Source organism: Pteropus alecto, unplaced genomic scaffold, assembly GCF_000325575.1.
Source record: "Pteropus alecto unplaced genomic scaffold, ASM32557v1 scaffold3, whole genome shotgun sequence".
Lineage (NCBI taxonomy): Eukaryota > Metazoa > Chordata > Mammalia > Chiroptera > Pteropodidae > Pteropus > Pteropus alecto.
Genome location: NW_006442484.1, coordinates 44,535,711 through 44,557,513, shown reverse-complemented (window position 1 = coordinate 44,557,513; position 21,803 = coordinate 44,535,711). Strand labels below are relative to the sequence as shown.

The window sequence follows — 21,803 nt, the reverse complement described above, 5'->3', positions numbered from 1 at the left end:
GCGGGACCGCACCGCCCGCGTGAGGAGAAGCTGACCCGGTCAAGGCTTCTCCGCATCTCACTTTCGCGCAACGTGACTGAGCTGCTGCAGCCAGAAGCTAGTAGCTGTCTTCCAAGAGGGTTGGAGTGGGAGATGATGGTGATTTCCTCCCTGCTTGGCCCACAGCGAACACCGACTCCCTCCTTCTCGCGGCCCCGGGGCTGCAGACGTAGCAGGTGAGATGGGCCCCTCGGACGCTGACCTTTGGGTCCTGGCTTGGCCTCGAGGGACCTTAGTGCCCCCGCTCTCCCGTTCTGTGTAGGTGGGCAGCGCCCAGCCCATGGCGCCCAGGCCCGCAGGCCACTGCCTGCGCCTGCCCGCCTCTGCCCCGCACTGCCCTCCTTTAGGACGAACGTGCATGGCCATCTGAGAAGGCTTTCGTAGGGGAAGGGGCGGCTTGTGCCCTCCAGTGACATGACTGTCATTCCTCGGTTTGAAGAGCACTTCATTGTACGTGTATCCCCCTGTCATTCTCGTCCTCTTCCCTTTATCCCAAGAGGTAGCCTCAGTATCTGCCCTCCTGGGAGATTCTGCCCATGTACTTGGAGCATTGCCCCAAATTTTCGCCCTTTTCCCTTTTTTGGAGCATGTCAGTTACCCAGAACTTGTAACTCTCATGCCCTGGGAACGCTGACGACCAACTTTTTATCCTAGGCACAGACCGCAAACTGCCTTTCCACTTCCACTGTTGCCTGCCCAGGCATTGTATGACAGCTCTTTGGGCGGCCTATATAGTTATCGACCCTCCACGCCCTTATCTTGGAGGGCCAAAATCTATCCCTGATGACAAGGGAAAAGCAGCGCTCAATGCTCCCCACCCTGGGTCTCAAAGGAGGACATTTAATTCCCTACAAGTAGATAAGAGTGAGTGGCTGGTGTGACTGTTGATGGTGAAGAGTGCTTTAGTAGTACCACAGTGTATTATGCTTGTTCCACAGGATAAAGGATATTGGGTGTTTGAGAAATAGACAGCCTACAAGTTTAAAGCTTTCTCTTTGAAGTTAATCAGAAGTTAAGCAGTTGTTTACAATTTCAGTGGTTCTGTGATGCTCTCTAAGCCAAATATGAAGTAGCCAGAAGTGGTTTGTATGTAGCATTTTTCCACTCCCTGCCCCAGTGAGTGGTCAGTGAGCAGTCTTTTACTGTGACAGAACAACAACATGTTTGTTCTGTAACAAGCTATGTTTCAGTGAGATGAAAAAACTAGATTTAAGTTTTTTAAAAAGGCTCTTGCTGTAGTTCCTGTTCATTTTAAAAGAATGCTTTCAAAACCATATTTTCCTCCCATTGAGAAAAAAAGGTTAAGAAGGGTTAAAGAAGTACAAGTTAGTACTTGAGAGATGGTCACAGGAATGGGGAGTCTGGCATAGGGAATGTAGTCAGTAGTAATGTAATGGCTATGTGTAGAGCCAGATGAATGATAGAGTCATCCAGGGGATCATTTCATAAATTATATAAATGTCTAGCCAATGTACTATATACTTGAAACTATAGTAAAAAAAAAAAAAAAAAAAAAGATAAGATAAAACTCTATAAATACTTTTTGGTTATTTTGACTTTCCCTCAACTAGCAGATATTGCTTTTATAATGTTGAGGAACATTAAAAGAAACCTCATGGAAAGGGGCAGATTACTTTGCAGAGTTTTTCTCTTGCTTTTCGACTAACAAAGTTAAACCCAGGCATTGCTACAACTATTTGACCATCATTTTGAGAAAAATGAAGAGCTCTCCCTTCCCTGCTAACAACTATTTACAAAGAAAATTAAACTCAACTCCTCTTAATTGTTTGGTATAAAATAAAAACTGATAACCTTACGACCCATCCCGTCCTTCTACTTTAGTAGAAGAATCTTCAATACTAAGTATTGTTTGAAGAATTGGCATAGAACAATGGATTATATTTAATTTGTTACCATTCTTATCATTATTATTAGGACTACAACTCCTTATAGCAATTACTACCATTTCTTTAAAGCCTTCTTTGTGATAAGCTACTATGATAAGCTGTGTCTAAAATTTCCAGTCCTCACAATATTCCTCTAAGGAGGTTTCTACTCTAATTTTACAGTTGAGAAGGCCAAGAGTCTGAAAGGCTAAGTAACTTGCCCAAAGAGTTAAGTATAAGGCTCCAAATTGGGTTCAGATCTGTTTGATTCTTTTTACTGAACAATCGTTCGTTTAAACTGTTCGTTTAAAATTATTGGAATACGTTGATATGCCAGTGTGGTACAAATGAGCCATATGAATTACTAGTACTTCAGGCAAAGAAATGTAAGGAACTTGGAAAAAATAACAGAAAACTGAGCTAGTTTATCACCTTGTTCTTTAGCACTGCCTTTTCAAGTCCACATCTTTAAGGGCTTCAAATGTTTATAACACTTTTGTTTAATTGTTTACCAGCTCCTACTTCAGCTGTGAGTACCTGTACCAACAGTAGCTTTCCCAGGATATAATTTGACACTTAACTTGCTAAACTTCAAGCATGTAAGTGAGTATATAGGTTTTATATATTTTGACCACTCCTATCTAATCCTAGAAGAAAAATACTTGTCCTGATCCAGATTAAATGTAAGTTGTTTTTTGTTTTTTGTTTTTTAAATGGCTCAGTTTATACCAGAGTAACACAGAGAAAATTATTTCACTCACACCCCTGAGTATCAGTTGTAGCTGGTCTCTGGCCTGCCATCTGAGTCTTTTTAATGCAATGTGGGTGTTTGAGAACTTAACCTGGGCATTGTAAATTTCAGGAAGCATGAGCTAAAAAATTACTTACTACCTCATATAAGGCCATATTAGATGATTAATCCAGAATAATTACTTAGAAATTGGCAATTGTCACCATATTAATTTCAAGTTGCTAATAAGAGTAGATTAATTTCAGAGTTGTCCAAACCTCATGTTCACTGTGTCCTTGGCAGCAAGAGGGGCGTCTGATAAGTATTGTAATATTAGCATAAAGAATTTTCCCTTGCTTTAGCATTTTCTAGACATCTTTAGGACATTTTAAAACACATTTTGTGTTCTTTAACATTTATGAACAGCTTTAGAATATTTTAGAACACATTTTGTGGTCTTGGGCCTGTTGCTATAGTGAAAAACTTAGGATACTTTATCACTCAAAAAAAAAAAAAACAAGAGAGAGAGATTTCTGTCCATGAACTAGATAGTTCCTAAAAGAGAACATCAATTCACTAAAGGATGAAGTAAATATACACATATGAAGTCTCTTGTGCTCCATACACTATGTTAGGTGTTAGGGACACAACAGTAAACAAACACATCCACAGACTCTATTTCTATGGCACTTAAAGTCTAGTAAAGTAGAAAAACACAAATCAAATAGTCAATCTAATGCATAGTATAATTAGAAAATGAAGAAAATGGACCTAAAGGTAAGAAACATGATTCTATTTGAGAAAGTCTCCTGGCCTGGCTATGGGGTCAGAAAAGCCACCCCGATAAAGTGACTCCTGAACTACATGATTTGGAGCATGACTAGGCAGTATTATGTAGAGAGTGGTAGGTGGATAGAGAACATTTTAGAATTAATTGCATGTGCAAAGTCCATGTGGCAGAAGGAGATTATGGGGCATTCAAGAAGGCCAATACCTGTGGCTGCTGTAAAAGGAACTAAGAGTAGGCTTTGTGCCAGATATGATTATAAGGACTTTAGTTGAATAATCTCAAGTTCCTATGAGGTAGGTACTATTATTACCATTACACAGATGAGGAAAGTGAGACACAAAAAACATAAATTACTGGTTCAAAGTTGACAAGTGATACTCTGCTATATCCTCCTTCCTATCCTAGAGTCAAGTATGAACGCAGGCTGGAAAGGCCCCTCTTGTCCAGTGTGTCTTCTTGATGTACTTTTGAAATTTCTGGAGAATTTAAATGCATGTGAACATTCAGCAGACTCTAGCTCCATGCTCTTAATTGCTAGGCAGAGCTCTAGTATGGATCACTGGAGAGGACCCTGGGGTATCACTGGCACTGTAACATTTATGGATCTTATTTTACTCAAGTCTGATACTAAATATAGGACAGCCATATAAATATTTTAAGCTGACTCACCTTTATTGTCAGCTAGGAAACACACTCACCTTTTTTTAAAACATATTTTTCTTTCATGGTAGTTGAAGAAAAATATGTGTATTTATTTGGCCATTTAATAAGTCTAGGTTTGCCAATGTATCCTTTCAACTATATTGTTCTTATTGTCACGCTGAATCTTTCTTTTTTATTTCCAGAGATCTGGTTGGAGTTGGAAGGTGAAAGAAAATGAATTCTTTTACTGATTTACCTGCCAGGAACTTAACCATGGCGGTCAATATGACCAGCACTTTGTCCTCAACAGCAGTGCATGGATTTAATTCCACTAATGACCTACCTTCCATGTCAGTAACAAGGCTTTTTCCAGCCTTACTAGAATGCTTTGGCATAGTCCTTTGTGGTTACATAGCAGGAAGGGCCAATGTCATAACATCAACACAGGCCAAAGGACTGGGAAATTTTGTCTCCAGATTTGCACTTCCAGCTTTATTATTCAAAAACATGGTTGTACTTAATTTTTCCAATGTGGATTGGTCTTTCCTATATAGCATCTTAATTGCCAAAGCTTTTGTTTTTGTCATCGTATGTGTATTAACGTTATTGGTTGCCAGTCCCGATAGTCGATTTAGCAAAGCTGGACTATTCCCTATTTTCACTACACAAAGTAATGACTTTGCATTGGGATATCCTATAGGTAAGTTATTTTTAATTTTTCAAACTTTAAAAAAATTCAAGTGTTTTAGAAGATAACGAAATTTAAGCCTTTTAATTTATTTAAACATTTGTTAGTGATAGATACTCTTGTGTCTAAGAAATCTTTTCTATTTTTTCTTAAATATATCTTAAATTAGGATGAATTATATTTTTTCCTTAACCTCAGTTTGAAGCTCCTTCAAAGGTCAACCTAAAATAAATGGTCATATCCAAATAAACTTTGTGAATTTTCTTCCTAACAGTATTCTTTTTCTTCTCAATAATCACACACATATGAAAGAAATTTAATTTCCAGAAAAGATCAGATTCTGATTTAAATAATATGAAAAGATAAGTATATGTCTATATAAAACAGTCATTATTAAATGTTAGCAGTGGAAATTTATGAGTGATTTTTTCCCTCCTTTATTTTTCTTACTATCTAGAATATATATTATTTTACATTAAAGATCATTTTTGATCTTGTTCTTCAAAATGTCAATGTACTTTAGTTGATTTCTGGTTTAAGAACAAAAATGATGCAGGCTTTTTCATCTTTCCAACTTTTCCTTTTCACCTTTCCAACTCTAAGCAGGTTAATTTCATGTTTCTATGTTTATATTTCCTGATGAAACAGTAAACATACCAGTTTGGGATGTTGAAATAATCTTGAAAGGAAACATTTTTTTCCAGAACACTCTGCCCCTAAGAAAATGTGTACTTAGTAACTACGTTTTTATATTTTTATCTTTAACTTAACATTTATGTTGTACTTTGATCATGTATCTCAATGTGAGGACCTGAATATTATGGATTTAGTCATTCATTCATTCATTCATTCATTCATCCATTAATAGGGACCCACTTTGTACCAGTGCTACTGGGAATACACCCGTGAACAACGTTCTTGTACATATTGAATTTACATTTTAATGAGAAAATAAAATTAAAATAATGTCAGATAATGACAAGGGCCATAAAAATAAGTAAACTAGTATAGAGGGATAGGAATGAGTCGGTACCAGTGCTACTTGAGGTAGGGAGTCAGTAAAGGCCTTTCTGATGGTATATCTTCTGAGCAAAGACTAAAAGAAACAATAAAATGGACAGTTGAGATCTATCATTAACTTTCAGACTTTTTATCTAGTAGTTTTAATTACCCTTCCTGTCCCCAATTATCTCAGCACTGATACCAAAAGAATTCTAGTGGAGTATACTTTTCATCTTTCTCCTATACCCTCCATCTCCCTTACCAGATACAGAGATATACCTTAAAAATTAAATAACTGTGAGAAAAGTAGGAAGTTTATGAGAGAGGAAAAACTAAGTTCTTAGATAATTGAGCTGTAAATAGTCAGAAACTAGATAGGTATTCTTTTAAGGTTACTGAATTTTAAAATTAAGGATGAACCAAATATTTAAATAAAGACTGGAAATAAAAGCAAGGAGTTAATGTGTTTATCCATCTCTTAAGAGGCATTAATGCTGAAAATTTGTCAAGGTATTTATGCTATAAGGACCTGAGAAGTGACTCAGTATCATAGTGTTAAATATATAAGTATATCATTTCATGCTCTCATAGATTAGTAAGCAAGTCCATAACTAAATAGAGCTAACATTTGTAACTTTATAGAGTACTTTCTTATATACTTAACTCGTTTGAGATAGGGCAGATATTATTATCCTCATTTTCAAATAAGGAGACAGGCTTACAGAGATTTAATTGCACTATCCCAGGTCACACAGCTTACAGGTGCCTGAGACCCAAACCTAGGTCTTCTGGTTCTAAATCCAGGGCATTCTCTTATGCCACACAGTTATGTAACATTCCCATTCAATCTTCAAAAGACCCAACTAGCCCTTATAATACATTAGTTTCAGAGAAAATCAATATTTTTATTATCTTTACATTCATCTATAAATATTTCATAAAATGAGTAGTAGTGGAAAAAGACCTATTAAATGAGTTTATCCCTTTTCATATGGAGGCAGACTCCAACTAAAAAATGTAGTCAGCCATATTTATCACTGCTTATATCCTACATTAAATCAGTGAATCTGGAAATAATCATGTTCCAAGCAGTGAGCTAATTCAATTTCCTTGATGACTATATTTATAGATTTTCAATTGTAATGTTTCTGGTTTTTTTTTTGTTTTTAAATCACAAAAAAAATAAGAGTTCTTGTAACATTAGATTATAGACAATAACTTTACCAGAAACCAATGGTATAGACAGAATTCCTTTTTCATATACCTGCAGAATGGAAGGTGTGATCTAGAACTACAGGGCCATGCGTCTGCTCCAGTGAGATTATTTAATATTGCTGTCCATGCCCTTCTGCCTTCTGGCCTCAGTCAGTGTGAACAGAGAAGACTGTATCTCTAAAGAGAAGACCCTTTCAGTTTGTTACGTGGCCTCTCCCAAGAATTCCCATTCTCTCGTTCACAGATAAACACCATAGGTTACATGATACGTCCTTTTTAAGACTGCATTTGTTTCACAACATCAGCCTACTTGATCGGTGACTCAGGAGAAGGCAGATAATGAATCAAGAAAAAAGACAGTCATGTACCCTTTTTCTCTGTACTATGATGACATTATATAACAGTCTAGGAAGCTACATTAAAATTATTTATACCCAAGTGACAGAAAACTACAGTGCCTTATTACAGACTAAAAACGAAGCTCACTGTTTTTTAGAACAATTCTTTTCAAAGGTATTTCAAGAAATCTGAGTGTGAGAAGAAACCAAGAATCTACTAAGGTGAAATGTTGATTTCAGCAAATCAGAACAGTTCCCTGCCTCTGTCATTAAAAGATACTAATAGGGCATAGTTAAATCCTGTAATTCTTCAAACAATGCTGATAACATAAGTACTCTGCCTAATCATAATTATGCTCTAGTGCTTGAGCTGTAAACAAAAAGGAAATGAAGCATTTAACTATGCCATTAAATAATAGAATGATCCTGTCTGGGTCTTTTGGTTATTTGCTAGGGATTGAAAACCTGCTATAATTAAGTAGAAGCCACAGTGGATGACTAATTTTGTCTCTTCGCTATACAATAATTCCTCATAGTGGGATTCTCCCTGTACTCCCCAAGAGCCTTATTTATAAGAATTCATTAGAATTTAATAGTTGATATAATGATTATAAACCTATTTGTTAGTATGGGACATTCCTTTCATATATACTTTTTTGAGATTTGAAAAACCATCTTCAGATTCGTAACAAAAGAACAGCTCTACCAATTTATAAAGACGTGAAGTTAAGTGATTATGCAAATGAATGGCAGAAATGGACGGAAATTTCCTTGTTGAACCATATTCTAGTAATTTAACAAGTATTGATTCCCAATTGTTTACTGTCCCACTATACTTCTTTTGCCTTCAAATACTTGTTCAATTGACTTAAAATACTCCAATAGTAACCTTTATAAATATTCAGAATATGAAAAAGGAAAATTTAAATATAAAAGAAAACAGATTAATGAATGATAATTACATATAAATTACCATGTGTTAGAAAATACATATTATTCTGAAACCTTTGACATTCATTGATTTGTTAATTCCACCCAGCAACTATTTTCAGATTTGCTCAGCACTATGCTGGGGACTAGAGGTTATAAGTGTATTTGAACTTAGAATTTGTTCAAGTGGCACTAATATGAAACAAGGTACCAGAGCCATCCAGTGAAGAGGATATCCATGATACATATTGAAGACATGGTGTAAGAAGTACCTGAGACAGACCTTAAACAGTAGGCAAGATTTAGATAAGAAAGGAGAGATTTCAAGAAGTCAGGAGATGATGGTCAGCATGTCAAACTACTTATGAACCTGGTATTTATCTGGTCTAAGTGTGATATTAAACCAGCTGGTGGAGGCTATACCCTGAGGAATAGCTGGGTATTCCAGAGTGATGAGCTGGATAAATAAGGTGCCAGTGTGGAGACTGGACTGTAATTGTCAAAAGAAGGGTTTTATAGCTGTTTTTGTGGGTGGTGAGAACTGTGGGAAAATCTCAGTTTTTGAAGTTAAGATTTACGTGATATTGTAAGCAGTGAATAAAATGGATGAAGGGGGTGGTCAAGAAAAACCAAAAGGATATTAGTTGGAAACACATTAAGTAACCGAGTTTTGAAATTTTTGACTAGTGGTAGTAGGAATCAAGAGGAGAAAATACAAAAGATCCTGCAAAAGAAGAAAGTACTTGGTGATTGATTGGCTAGCCATAGATAATAAAGACTGTTGCTCAAATTTGCATTAAGCTTTAAAACAGCCTAAGCTCTATTATATAATGATGATTAAGTGCTAGTGTGCTACGAAAGTAAATTCTGGAAAAAGGCATTAACTTAAGGGGCTTTGTGTGCTGTAAGTTGTCAAAGGAACTTTATGCATTTTATATTAGCCAGTTGGGAAAATTCTTGTGCTCAGACTGAAAACACAGGCTTTTCCAAAATAGACTCTCTATTTTAAAATTTGAGTGGTGAGCAGGTAAGGACACCTTTCTCTTAGAAATAAAATATCTAATCAGAGGAAGTGTAGCTACCTAGGAATAGTTCTCAAAACTGCTACTTTTTGTTTTACTTAAAAGCTGAAACCTTATGAAACTTAATAAAAGAAAACCACTAAGGGTTATAGAGCTAGTATATCTAATTTGGAAATCAGAAAGAATTTGTGAAATTTTATGTTATCAAATACATTTTGTTTAATCACTGCTTCATTTCAGAACTATTATAGATCTCCGTATGTGGTTAGCTAAAGAAAAAAGAGGATTGAATCTTATAAAAGTAGTTTTTAGCTAATAAGAACAAAGTGAACTTTTACAGGTTATATAATCTAGTTACATAACTTTAACGGGACATGTGCATGACATTAACTGAACTTATGTATCCTGAGTAAGTAAACAAACGTATTTTCCTACCTGAGTCACTTTATCTTAATGTAAATTGAGAAGGCTAATCTTTTACATTTTTTCACATGATTGCCTCCCTTCTTGTGAGTGATTGTAGCTATTCTTTTTTTAACCTTTCCCAACCTCAAAGTCATTTCTGAATCAGCCATTGTGTATTAGGTTGAATAATTTCAGAACTCATTGTCAAAAATGTACCTAAAGACCAGGTTGCTGACTTTAATGTTCTAAGTTGCCCTGATCCACTTAGAACCAGGCCACGAACCCCCACTTCCACCAAAAAACTGATAAAATTCTGATCCAACCCACCTACGCCTTCTAAGGAGATGCAACTTACGCAGTGATTAGGTTCTAAAATCATCATGTACAGTCAAACCCTTGAAAAATTCGTTAAACCATCTACAGAATATAGCACATGTACTTTGTATATATTGTACCACTTCTCCTAAGTCTAACACAGCCAGATTTTTCTCTCTAGTGTTGTTCTTCAGTGAACGGCAAGTGAAATAATTAGTTTGCATTTGAGAACATGCTTTATGGGAGAAAAAAAAAAAAAAGCTTTTGTTTCCCTAAGAAAGTGTAGTTGACATTGTGTTAGATAAATATGTATTACATGACTCTACTGTATTCCCCTCCCAAACATTTCTTATCGACCTTTCCATCCCTAATTCTTTAGCATCTTCACTGGTCTTCCCTATAGCCATCCATTCCCTTTCATTCCTCTCAAATGGAGGCTGCCTGTTTTCTCACCTGCATACTACATGAGCAATGGTAGATAGGACTGGCATCCTCATAGAGACCTCGTGCTAGGCCATTATTATTTGCTGTTTTGTAAAAACTGCCTCTTTGAGGTTCATGTTGCCCGACTAGACCCCTTATCCTCATTGCTGTCATCTGCTGACCTCATTCTAGCCATTCCTCCTCATTCACTGAAGACTAGAATGTCTGACTCACCATTAACTTCTCCACTCCCAAGTTTTGCCATTATCTTATTAGACGTTGGCACCCATGTGAACTGCCTATCAAATTCTCTGCCTTCTTAGTTCCTTGTCTTTCTCATCTCCACTGATGTTTTCCTCTAGTCCACTTCAGCCACCAACTAACAATGGCCATCCTAGGTCATCCTGGACCTAGTCATCTGGGAAATATTAAATTCAGTAGCTCACTACCTGACTTACTCTGGACTCCTAAACTTCCAACTACATGTCATTCTTAGACTTTGTAGGAAACTCCGGTCTCTGATCCCTCTACTGTGTGTCAGCCATCTCCCATCTTCTCCTGTACAGCCTTGGACTCCATCGATTCAGTGCTCATTATTTAGTTTATTTTCTCATACTTGCTCATCAGTCCTCTATACCCTGACTTCTGCTTCACCATTCCAGTGAAACTTCTCCTCAAGGAAACCAACACCCACCTGTTGCTATTACTAACATTTAACTTGTTATAAGAATTTTACTCTGAAAATTGTTTCTTTTAGGAATTCTACAATTTTGCCCTTTTATTGTGTCTAGTCTAAGCCTCTACTCAATAAAAATTAGTAGGTATTACTAAAAATAATTTGTAAAAGTTGATTATAATTTTATAAGCTAAGTGTTATTTAACATGGTGTGTTTTTCTTATTTTAGCTTTCTTACTAAAAATGTACTTTTTCTAAACCAAGGCTAATGCAATCATTGTGCACTATTTATATTAATGTACAATATGCTCTAATTACGCACAGAAAACATACACATAATCTATTATATTTCTGTAATCATTTTAAAATCAATTTTAACTCTTGTTTTGCAGTTGAAGCTTTATACCAAACTACATACCCAGAGTATCTCCAGTACATTTATTTGGTGGCACCAATATCTCTTATGATGTTAAACCCTATAGGGTTCATTTTCTGTGAAATCCAGAAGTGGAAAGACACTCAAAATGCTTCTCAAAACAAAGTAAAAATTGTGGGACTTGGACTTCTACATGTATTACAGAACCCAATAGTATTTATGGTCTTCATTGGCATTGCCTTCAATTTTATTCTTGATCAAAAGGTGCCCGAATATATGGAAAATTTTCTTGATGGACTTGCAAATTCTTTTTCGGGATCAGCTCTCTTTTATCTTGGTCTCACAATGGTAGGAAAAATAAGGAAACTGAAGAAGTCAGCATTTGTTGTACTAATTCTTCTCATCACAGCTAAACTGTAAGTTTCACTTATTTAACTTGGGGATTATATTTTGTGAAAGCCTTATTTAGCCATCCATTGGGATGTGTTCATAACCATTTTCTCCTTTAAATAATCTGATAGTAATAATCCCTCTTAATTGAACAGTTGTGATTTAAAAGAAAATACGATGTTGGTGTTTTGTGGAAAGTCATTTTTATTCCATGTAGGTTATTTTTTTCCATTTTACTGTCAAAGGATAAAGACTATTGGTTTCCTATCAGCTTTTATATAATTTTATTCAATATTTCCTAATGTCCCAGTTCAATCATATTTTTTAAGGAATTTTGCAGGATTTCTGAGTTTTCTAATTCTATTAAAATCCTAAAGTCAAAAGCATCTTAGTTGTGATGAGAGCAATAATTTTGAGTATAAACTATTTTTATCATGAATTTGGGGAAAATATTCTGTAATTCTGAGGGTGGTTGAAATTTCTATATAGAAGTAAGTTAATATGAATGATTATTATTAACCATCTGATCCTAGCCTGTCAAACAAAAAGTTCTTGCCCTCCCAAAAAAGTTCTTATCAGCTCCTTAGTTAATAGTTCTACAGTTTATTTAGCTCATTAGCCATGGAAATACACTTTATGGTGCAGGTGACATCAGTTTTACTGCAAGATTATCTCAAAGCACATGGGGCATACTTAACTATTCAGTTCAGCTCTTGTATAGACAGTTAAATTCATTAGACCAGTGCAATATGAAATAGTGTCTCTATTTTCAAAATAGTAAAAATGAATATAAGTTCTGAATATTATTTATGGTGGCATTATGCTCCTTGGAAATAAAGTATTAATTAGTAGTGCCACAGTAATATGGTTCTAACAGTAGTGGTATTATCAACTTCAACTTATAAATAGAATTTAAATATTCTCACTTTTTGAATCTTTTTCTTTGGGTCTTTAATCCCTACTTGATATTTTCATCTATTTTTAATTTTAAAAATATACAGAAGAGTAATTCTTTACTCCATCATAGAACATCTCTCTAGGTGCTGCTATGACAATATCATCGTTCTTGGTCTTGTTCTTTCTAAAGGAAAACTCCATTAGCTCAGCTATATTGTTGATACGCTCATTCTATGGAATCCTGAAGGATTTGTTTAATAATTGACTCTTCACCAGTCTGGATTTCACTAATTTTCTGCCTCATTTGAGTTGTTTATGTTCCCTTTGCTAAACCTTTTTATCTTTACGAAAGTGAAGAGCTAAGTGAAAGATACCTGTTTTTCTACTGGTTTTAAGAATCTAATTGAGCAGCATTTATCATTACCTGAACCATTTAAACCCCTAATCATAATAAAGGTCAGCTTTTTTTTCCAAAAAGGAGTTTAGTAATTTTCTTGAAAAAAGTTTATTCAGATTGTCAACCTTTTTAAAAACATTTCAATGAATTAATAGAGGATGCAAGAAACAGTAGTATTCCTACAACTTTTACAAACTTTTTTAAAGAAATTTATTTGTCGAACAAAAATATCAGAGTTTTTACCTCCTAATCTCTGATGTTTGAAGTGTTTCTAGAATAATGTTACACTACTCTAAATGGCTCCAAGTCGAATTCTTCATTCTTTCAATTAAATGTCCACAAGCGGACATACAGAGAATGTGTACATGCCAAGAGATATACCTTCTGAGGAGAAGAATAACCTAACGTCAAATTCACTGGAGCAATTTACCCGCCTTGGGGAGCAGCATGCTCAAATTATGACCCATTTCTTTTTTCTTCAGCCTGGTGCTGCCACTTCTGTGTAGAGAAATGGTGGAACTCTTGGACAAGAACAACAGTGTAGTGAACCGCACCAGTTTATCGAATTATGCATTTTTGTATGGTGTCTTTCCTGTAGCACCGGGAGTGGCTATCTTTGCAACACAGTTCAACATGGAAGTAGAGATTGTATGTATATACAACTTTCTAAGTTTGATTGTGTAGTTAGTAGAAAATGAATTTTCAAAACACAGAAATCAGCATTCTTTTATGAGAATTTGATACCTGTAAGCTACTTAATTGTATATAAAGAGGTATCATGTAACATCATGTAACAGTGTTTTTAATCTGGGATCTTTATTCAGCCATGACTTTTTCATTAATCTTATTTAGTTTCAAGTATCTTATTGCTTACTTATACCTAAGCCTAAAAGTTATTTATAGAGGGGTAACTTTTGAAATTTTGAGGACATAAATTCTATTTCATTCATTGATGATTCAACCACCAGATGCAAAACACCCTATAATCAACTGCAGTACATAGCTAAAATCAATTACAGAAAGTTATTATCAGTGTCTAAGCATATTGTAGATGTATCTACAGCATTAGAGTAAATGTTTTTGAAATATAAAATGAAGAAACTAAATTGATTAATGAAAGTCAGTTCCATATTTTTATCTGTAAAATGTTTGCATAGTAATTTTTCCTTTTGAATTGCTCTTATTGCCCTATATTTTGTAAAATAGTATGAAAGGAAATTGGTCATCAATTTAATTAGATTATTATTATGGTTTACTTCTTAGAACCTAGAAGATAACCATTAGCAGTGGGATGTCTGCTATTTGTCATGTGCAAATAAAAATTGAGTATAGCTTGGAAAAGGAGCCAAGAGAACTTAACTGTGTTTTCTTTTAAGAACTCTCGGAAAGGGGTTATATGGTAGTGGATAACATGCTGGATGTCTTTTTACTGAGTCTTGCTTATTTTAGAATACCTTAGTGTTCTGTGGTTATTTAAAGTCTAAGGTAATTGTTTAATTGCGACTGTGACCTTTTCTACAATTTGATTTCACTTTTGCAGATAACCTCAGGGATGGTAATAAGCACGTTTGTGTCTGCACCCATCATGTATGTTTCTGCCTGGTTACTGACCTTTCCCTCAATGGATCCTAAGCCATTGGCAGATGCCATCCAGACTGTTAGTTTTGATATAAGTATTATCAGCCTGGTTGCCTTGGTAAGCATGTTTCAGTGTAAAAATGAGTGAAAACCACAGAATGAGTTTGAGAATAGCTTGGTAACAGAAAGTTAGAGATTTAAAAGTCTAATATCTTAGGCAATAGAGAATGCTAAAGCCTGCCCATAAAATATAATATCAGCCTTCTGAGTTTTGTCTTTCCATCTGGGATTTAGAGTTAGACAGCAGACAAGGCATGAGATTTAGTCAGACCTGGATTTAACTCCTGGCCCTATCAGCTGTCTGTCTCTGTGAAGTTACCTTAACTTCTCTAAGTTTCTGTTTTCTCAGCTATGAAATAGAGATCATAATTTTACCTGTTTCTGTGGGTTTAAGGATTACATGAAATAAAATATGTAAAAAGCATTGTGCACATGGTGAATCATCATACAAATACTAGCTGTTGTAGAATCATGTGGTTGAGGGATCCTTGGAATCATGTCTAACCCCCTCATTTCATGTTAATGAAACTTTCTGGATCTATCTAGTTCAAGTTAAATACTTAAACACTCGGCAACTAGATTATCTTATAGATTATGTTGCCTATTAAATTCAAGCAGTATTCTGGCTGGAAAAAAAAGACAACTTTTACTATTAAAGGAAAAAAGGTGGAGATGAATATGTATATTGTCAACAAATAAATGGCATGATTAATGTAATTTTTAAGATTTTTTACATTTGTTACATATTCTTAAAAATCAGTACCCATTGATAAGAGGGCAGTTTGGGGAGAGACACTGTGTAAGCTTTGAATGACATTGAGGGGAGAAGAAAGAAGGAAGTCAACCAGCAAACTTAGCTGGCCACTGTGTAGGTAGACTAAAAACCCAATCCTTTTAAATATAAGGAATCCAAGACAGTCTTAAGGTAGGCAATGTATATTGTTTGAAGTAAGATAGCCTGGAATTTAGATACCTCATGAGCCAATATGGTGGAATCAAAAAGGGAGAACTTAGTGCATTGTAACTGCATCTCCTACTCAAGCTCTTTTCTTAAATATTGGCTATGAACTTGTGTCCCACACCAGCCACCAAAGGTAGGGAAAATTAGAACATGGCCCAAGTCAAGGCAATAGTTCTTAAAGACCCTGTCACTTTTGGACAGTTAATTTACAATAGGATCTCTCCATGCTTTTTATTTTACTTTGGATATAGTAATTTACCTTAATATCTTTTTGGGAACTGACATGTTAAAGTAAATGTTGGAATTTCTTTCTGAATCAAGATAAAGAGGATTCTTTAAAGAGGCTAATCAACGACTTATTTAATAAGTAATTATAAAGACTAAAAAAACTGAATAACTTTTGAACCCTTTGTCTTTAAGATCTGGTCTCTGGCTATTCTTCTTTTGAGTAAGAAATATAAACAACTTCCTCATATGCTTACAACTAATTTACTGATCGCCCAGGTTAGTAAACCAATAGATATATAGAACTGTGCTTTTCTCGTTGATTATACTACTATAAAGGAAAAAATTACCTCTTTGTGTTTTTTCCAGTTATAAAAATCAGAAGTATTTTTGACCAAATGAAATCAATTACAATTTGATCACTATTAATTTATGCCTAATTTATTAAATATTGAAATACGTCTTGAACTATGTAAAGTTAAGGTTAATAATAGCATTTGATGATAATTTTGCATTTTTAATGGAAATAATTGAATCCTTAAAAATTAAACGATCATAACCTGATTTTCTAGGTAAATCTTTGCATTTCTCAAATTCTAATGGAAAGGTTAGCATTTTCTGTGTAAACCATTACTGAATATAAGGTTAGTATTTAGAATATTGTCATCTGTTTCACTTGAATATGTCCATTGTTAAAAACTGTATAAGAAGGCTTTCTTTTTACCATAAAACTTGTAATTTTAGTATAACTAGTATGCAATAGTTGATGATTATTCAGCAATAATTTAAAACAATAATATAGTTGCTGTGAATAAAACATTAATATGACTCATATGAATATGACTTTTTTTCATAACTTTTTCTTCAGGCTATTGTATGTGCTGGAATGATGATATGGTATTTTGTTAAAGAAAAAAACTTTGTTGGACAAATTCTGGTGTTTGTTCTATTGTACAGCTCCCTCTATAGTACCTACCTATGGACAGGTAAGTTGAATCATGTATGGAAAGTTAGGTCTGTCCCCTTCTCTTCCAAGAGCTTCTAGTGATCTATTTGAAGTCTCCTAGTACAGGATTAAGGCATTCTTTCAGGTAGTTACACCCACTAACATAGTCTGCAAAACCAAGTTCTGTTTCCTGATATACTTATTTTCTATCTGGATTCGGGCATTTTCCAGTCATGTGGTCCTTTTCCTCAGCATCTTTGGCTCTAGGCCACCGTCAGCATAGCTCTCCTTTGGAGACACCAACAGAGCAGGCACTAGAGGCAGGTGGAGAAAGTAGGGAATGTATGTATGAGATGTATAAGGTGTGTTCCAGAGCTCACTATTAGCGTCCAACTGAACTGAATGAAAAATTCTGGCTCTGCCTTAAGCAAATGACTTAACTTTTACTGTCGCTGTTTCCTCATCTGTAACACTGGGGACTGATTATCCTATCTTATGGAGTTATTTTAAGAATTAAAATGATTCTCAAATCCTTTGCCCTGGGATACATATCTAAAAAATATTGCTAACACCAGTATCAAAGAATTTATTGCTTATGTTTTCTTCTAGGTGTTCTATGGTTTCAGGTCTTAACATTTAAGTCACTAATCCATTCTGAGTTTAGTTTTGTATATGGTGTAACGAATCGATCTAATATCATTTTGTGTGTGTGTCCAGTTTTTCCAACACCATTTATTGAAGAGACTGTCTTTACTCCATGTGTATTCTTGCCTCCTGTGTCTTAGATTAATTGATTCTATAGGCATGGGTTTATTTCTAGTCTATCTATTTTGTTCTGTTGATCTATGAAAAATTCTGGCTCTGCCTTAAGCAGATAACTTAACTTTTACTGTCTCCATTTCCTCTTCTGTAGCACTGGGGACTGGTTATCATACCGTACAGAGTTATTTTGAGAATTAAATGAAATGTGATTATTTATGCCTGGTACATGGTAGGCATTCAACAAATAAAATTCTATTATTAAATAGAACAAGGAAAGTAAGGAATGAAGGATATGGAAATAGAAGAGTACCCAATTAAGGAAGACTATTTCTCATTTCGACTGGCTCCAAAAAGGATAATGAAAATGGCTTAGCACATTGCTATTTCGAAGTATAATATTTATTTGAATGTATACATTCTGGTATGTCTGTGAAACATTCTATCTGGCTGTATTGTATTCATGCAAATGTGAACCGGGAAAATGACACACAAAAGGAAATTGTAGAATGGTAGGGCTGGTAGTGACAGCCACTGTTAGGAGGCAGGTGTCAGGAAGTGGCTGGGAATAGGCCTTTGATTTCATGCCTTCAGGATCAAAAGCAGGGCCCAGCTAAGTCAACAGCCTTTGAAGTGAAGCAACAGTGTGGTGAAGAATTACAGAATGGAAACTTAAGTGCAAAGAGGAGAAGGTTTGTGCTTTTTAAAGACAAGTACACTTTACATAGCATGAGTTTTTATGACATGTCAAGTTAAAACAGCCTAAAGACTTCTATTTCCAAATACAGCTGAACCAACTTAATCTCTAATACTTGGGTTTATTAAGGCTAAATTTTTAATGAGAATAAGAGAGAAGCAAATAGGTCAATGTATCAAAAAAAAGCCCCAAGTCTCTCTGAAATCCTGTTAAAGCAGGCATGCCTAAATCTATCCAAAAACATTGTTCTGAATCTCCTGACCCCAATGAAGGTACCCTTTAACCTTGAGATTATTATAACAGAACTTTAGAACTAAAGTAACATTTTAAATCATCCTATTCTGCCATTTTCGATTTCACTGATTTGCATACCATCCTCATGATTTTTGTCTTATCTGCATATCACTTGTTCCCTTTTTCCCTTTAAAGTTGACTTGCTTTTTTAACTTTAATAAATTGAGCCTTAGATCAGGAAAATCCCCAGTTTCCTGTGCTAGCTAAAATTTTTTCAAGCACATATTAAAAACATATAACTAGTCAAAATTTTTTCACCCTTGTGTCACCTGTTGTCTCTATACTCTTGGAAACAGTGGTCTGGTTTAAATCCTTCACTTTGCAAATGAGGAAAATAAGGCCCAAAGAGTTTAGCTGATTCAGGCAGGAACTCTCGCAGCTTCATCATTGAGAGGTCCAAGGCTAGACTGGACCTATTCCTATATCAGTCTTTTCACAAGGAAGAAATAATGAACATTAGAAATTAAAGAGTGTCCTCGCTACTGAAACACAGTTGGCACACTTTTGTGATTGGTTACTTGTTTCCTTGGTACTTTGAAAACCTGGAATATAGAGTGTACAAATGTATTTAGATAAGAGAAGTGGTATTATAATATCTCTTGAACTTGAGTAATGTGTGGGTCCCCTGTAAAAATAAACAACTCACAAGGACCTTGGTGTTGAGTTATATTATTTCTAGCACGGTGTTACTTAATCTGTATAATCTTAAATCTAGGTATGCATGCCTTATATACAGCTATATACAACTTTAAAACCAAAGCAAATTCACAGATGAGATTCAAAAACAACTATAAACTCAATAATTCTAATTAGCAACATTAATTGACAAGACAAAGGATCTTGTTTTGCTAATCTGAAGGACAGCTTGAAATGTAAAATGGAACTCACTTCTCCAGTTAGGGTTTTTTTTTAGTTTAGCCTGCCTTTATTTCCATGTGTGGGTTTCTGACCTGGTTTTCTCACTGCTTTTCTCTCTTTAAACTATTACAGAACATTCATTTGGACTGTGTATTGTGATGTCATTTGACTTTTACTTTGCTTAAACAATTTAAAAGCAGATGTAAGCCCTGGAATCATGAGACTGTACTTTAGTTATAAGATGGACATCTAGGTGATTATCATTGAGAATACACCAAAAAAACGTTTTTCTCATGGAAATTTTCAGATCCTAAAGAATATATCTTGGGAACCCTTGGGGTTTACAAATCCGAGTTTTAGAAATGCTAATAGAATTGGACCTATCTCACATCAGATGTCTGGGTTCCTAGGCCTGCTCTGCCCTCTGCTGGCTATGTGGCTTGGGCAAATCCTTGTTTCCATTATCAGTAAAATGAAGGTGTTAATTTAAAACAATGGTCTTTTCCAAACCTTAAAGTTCTAAGATTCTATTGCTATGTAGAATTTATTAAGTAATATGTTATTTGTATGAATAATTGGGCATAAGATATAAAGAGAGCTCAAGAACCTTAAAACATTTGCTTTTGTATTAAGTTTTTGTTTTTGTATTATTTTGTTTTATTTTGTATAAAATAAAACATATATTTTTATTAAAGTCCATAATTTAGACTTGGGGCATTTTCCAAAAACAAAACCTGTGTAAGAATTGCCTGTATTTTCTTCAGAGTGGTGGTGTTTTTCATTTTAGAATTGTTTTGTAGCCACTTAAAAACATTTCTTTTTCCAAATGTACTTAGATTCCAAACACATCAGTCAAAAAATATAAGATGATTTGGAGCTTTTGAAAAAAATCTTCATGTGTAAAACAAGAAGATTTGAGTAAAGAGACAGTGTGGGGTTGGGGAAATACAAATTATTTTGAATTAATAAAACTTGCTTCAAAATATTGGGGACAGCATTTCCTTAGAAGGAGTAAATTCTAGGACAAAGCTACAGATAGCTACTGAAATAAGCTTCGTTAAATAAACTTCCATGAAGTCTGATCAACATCAAGAATAATTATGTATTTTTCAATCTCTGTTTATTGTTCTTAGGCCTTTTAGCAATTTCTTTGTTTCTTTTGAAAAAGCGAGAGAGGGTACAAATTCCTGTTGGAATCATCATCATATGTGGCTGGGGGTAAGTTGGTAGTTTTCTGTTTGCTTACATGCTCCCACATATACAGTGTTAAACAAACACAAAAAAATTTAACTTCCACGGCTGGAAGTCTTTCTAAAAGAAAGAGTTTATTAAGTTTATTAAGCCAATGCAGCAAAAAAGAAGTCCAGTCTTGGGGCATGGAGTCTAAACCACCAGCAGCATGGCTAGGTCGGAAAGATGACATGTTCATCATCTTGGAGTTTGCCGATGTTTTTATACATCAACTAGTGGGTAGGAGGAAGAAAGATGTAAGCAGTCTGAAAGAATTTACATTGATCATGGGCAAAGAGATGGGAGAAAGTGAAACAGACAAGACAAAGGATCTTGTCTGGGATAGGCATAGAGTCCGCAAAAAGAAATGTCGGCTCCTGTGGACTGACTGCAAGCAGCAGTCCGGAAAGCCCACATGTAAAGAAGAAGTGAAGGCTCCTGGAGTTCGATGGTGCCCGGCTCAAAAATAACGTGTGGAAATAGCCACCTGGAAATCAATCTGAAATTCCAGCAGATTAACAGGAATGTGAGCAGTCTCGTTGTCCCACAGCCATTAATTAATAATAGACTAATAGTTCTCAGCCATTAATAATAGACTAGTAGTTCTGTCTCCTCCTACTCTCTGGGGGCTGTAACTTAATTTAAAATATCTCAGAATTTTCTCCTTGTCAGCAGTTACTATTCATCCTCTTTCTCTCTAAACCCTTGCTATTACAGAATTCCTGCTCTTCTTGTTGGTGTTCTTTTGATAACTGGAAAACATAATGGAGATAGCATTGACTCAGCCTTCTTCTATGGAAAAGAGCAGGTGAGAAGACTTTATTGACGGTTCTGTTCTTGAGACCATCTCTTTTTAGCTTGTTAATGTGTTTTGCTATACTTACGTTAAAATTAATTTTGAAAATCTATTCCAATTTACCGCATATCATTCTGGTGATCTATCATTTTATTAAGTCACATCTTGAAATGTGGTAAAGATTTTACATGTCTAAGTTTGTTTTTAGCTGAGGTTTTCCAAATGTTGAAACTTACTG

General features: G+C 35.0%; 1 protein-coding gene across 6 annotated transcripts in view; it reads left to right on the top strand.

The window, feature by feature from the left end:
• Positions 1–6: 6 nt before the first annotated feature.
• GPR155 (G protein-coupled receptor 155) overlaps positions 7–21,803 on the top strand; it is a 38,189-nt gene continuing 16,392 nt past the window's right edge. For 3 of the 6 annotated variants that reach the window (XM_025039221.1, XM_006921212.3, XM_025039222.1), the window contains exons 1-10: positions 7–215; positions 2,441–2,524; positions 4,291–4,787; positions 11,494–11,893; positions 13,644–13,809; positions 14,702–14,857; positions 16,181–16,264; positions 16,854–16,971; positions 20,673–20,757; positions 21,487–21,577. In XM_025039221.1, coding sequence (XP_024894989.1) covers positions 4,322–4,787; positions 11,494–11,893; positions 13,644–13,809; positions 14,702–14,857; positions 16,181–16,264; positions 16,854–16,971; positions 20,673–20,757; positions 21,487–21,577 — 1,566 coding nt within the window. In that variant the 5' untranslated portion in view covers positions 7–215; positions 2,441–2,524; positions 4,291–4,321. Of the gene's footprint in view, positions 216–2,440; positions 2,609–4,290; positions 4,788–11,493; positions 11,894–13,643; positions 13,810–14,701; positions 14,858–16,180; positions 16,265–16,853; positions 16,972–20,672; positions 20,758–21,486; positions 21,578–21,803 lie in introns of those variants that run through there. The other 3 variants (XM_015596580.2, XM_006921213.3, XM_015596582.2) reach the window with 3 other exon arrangements.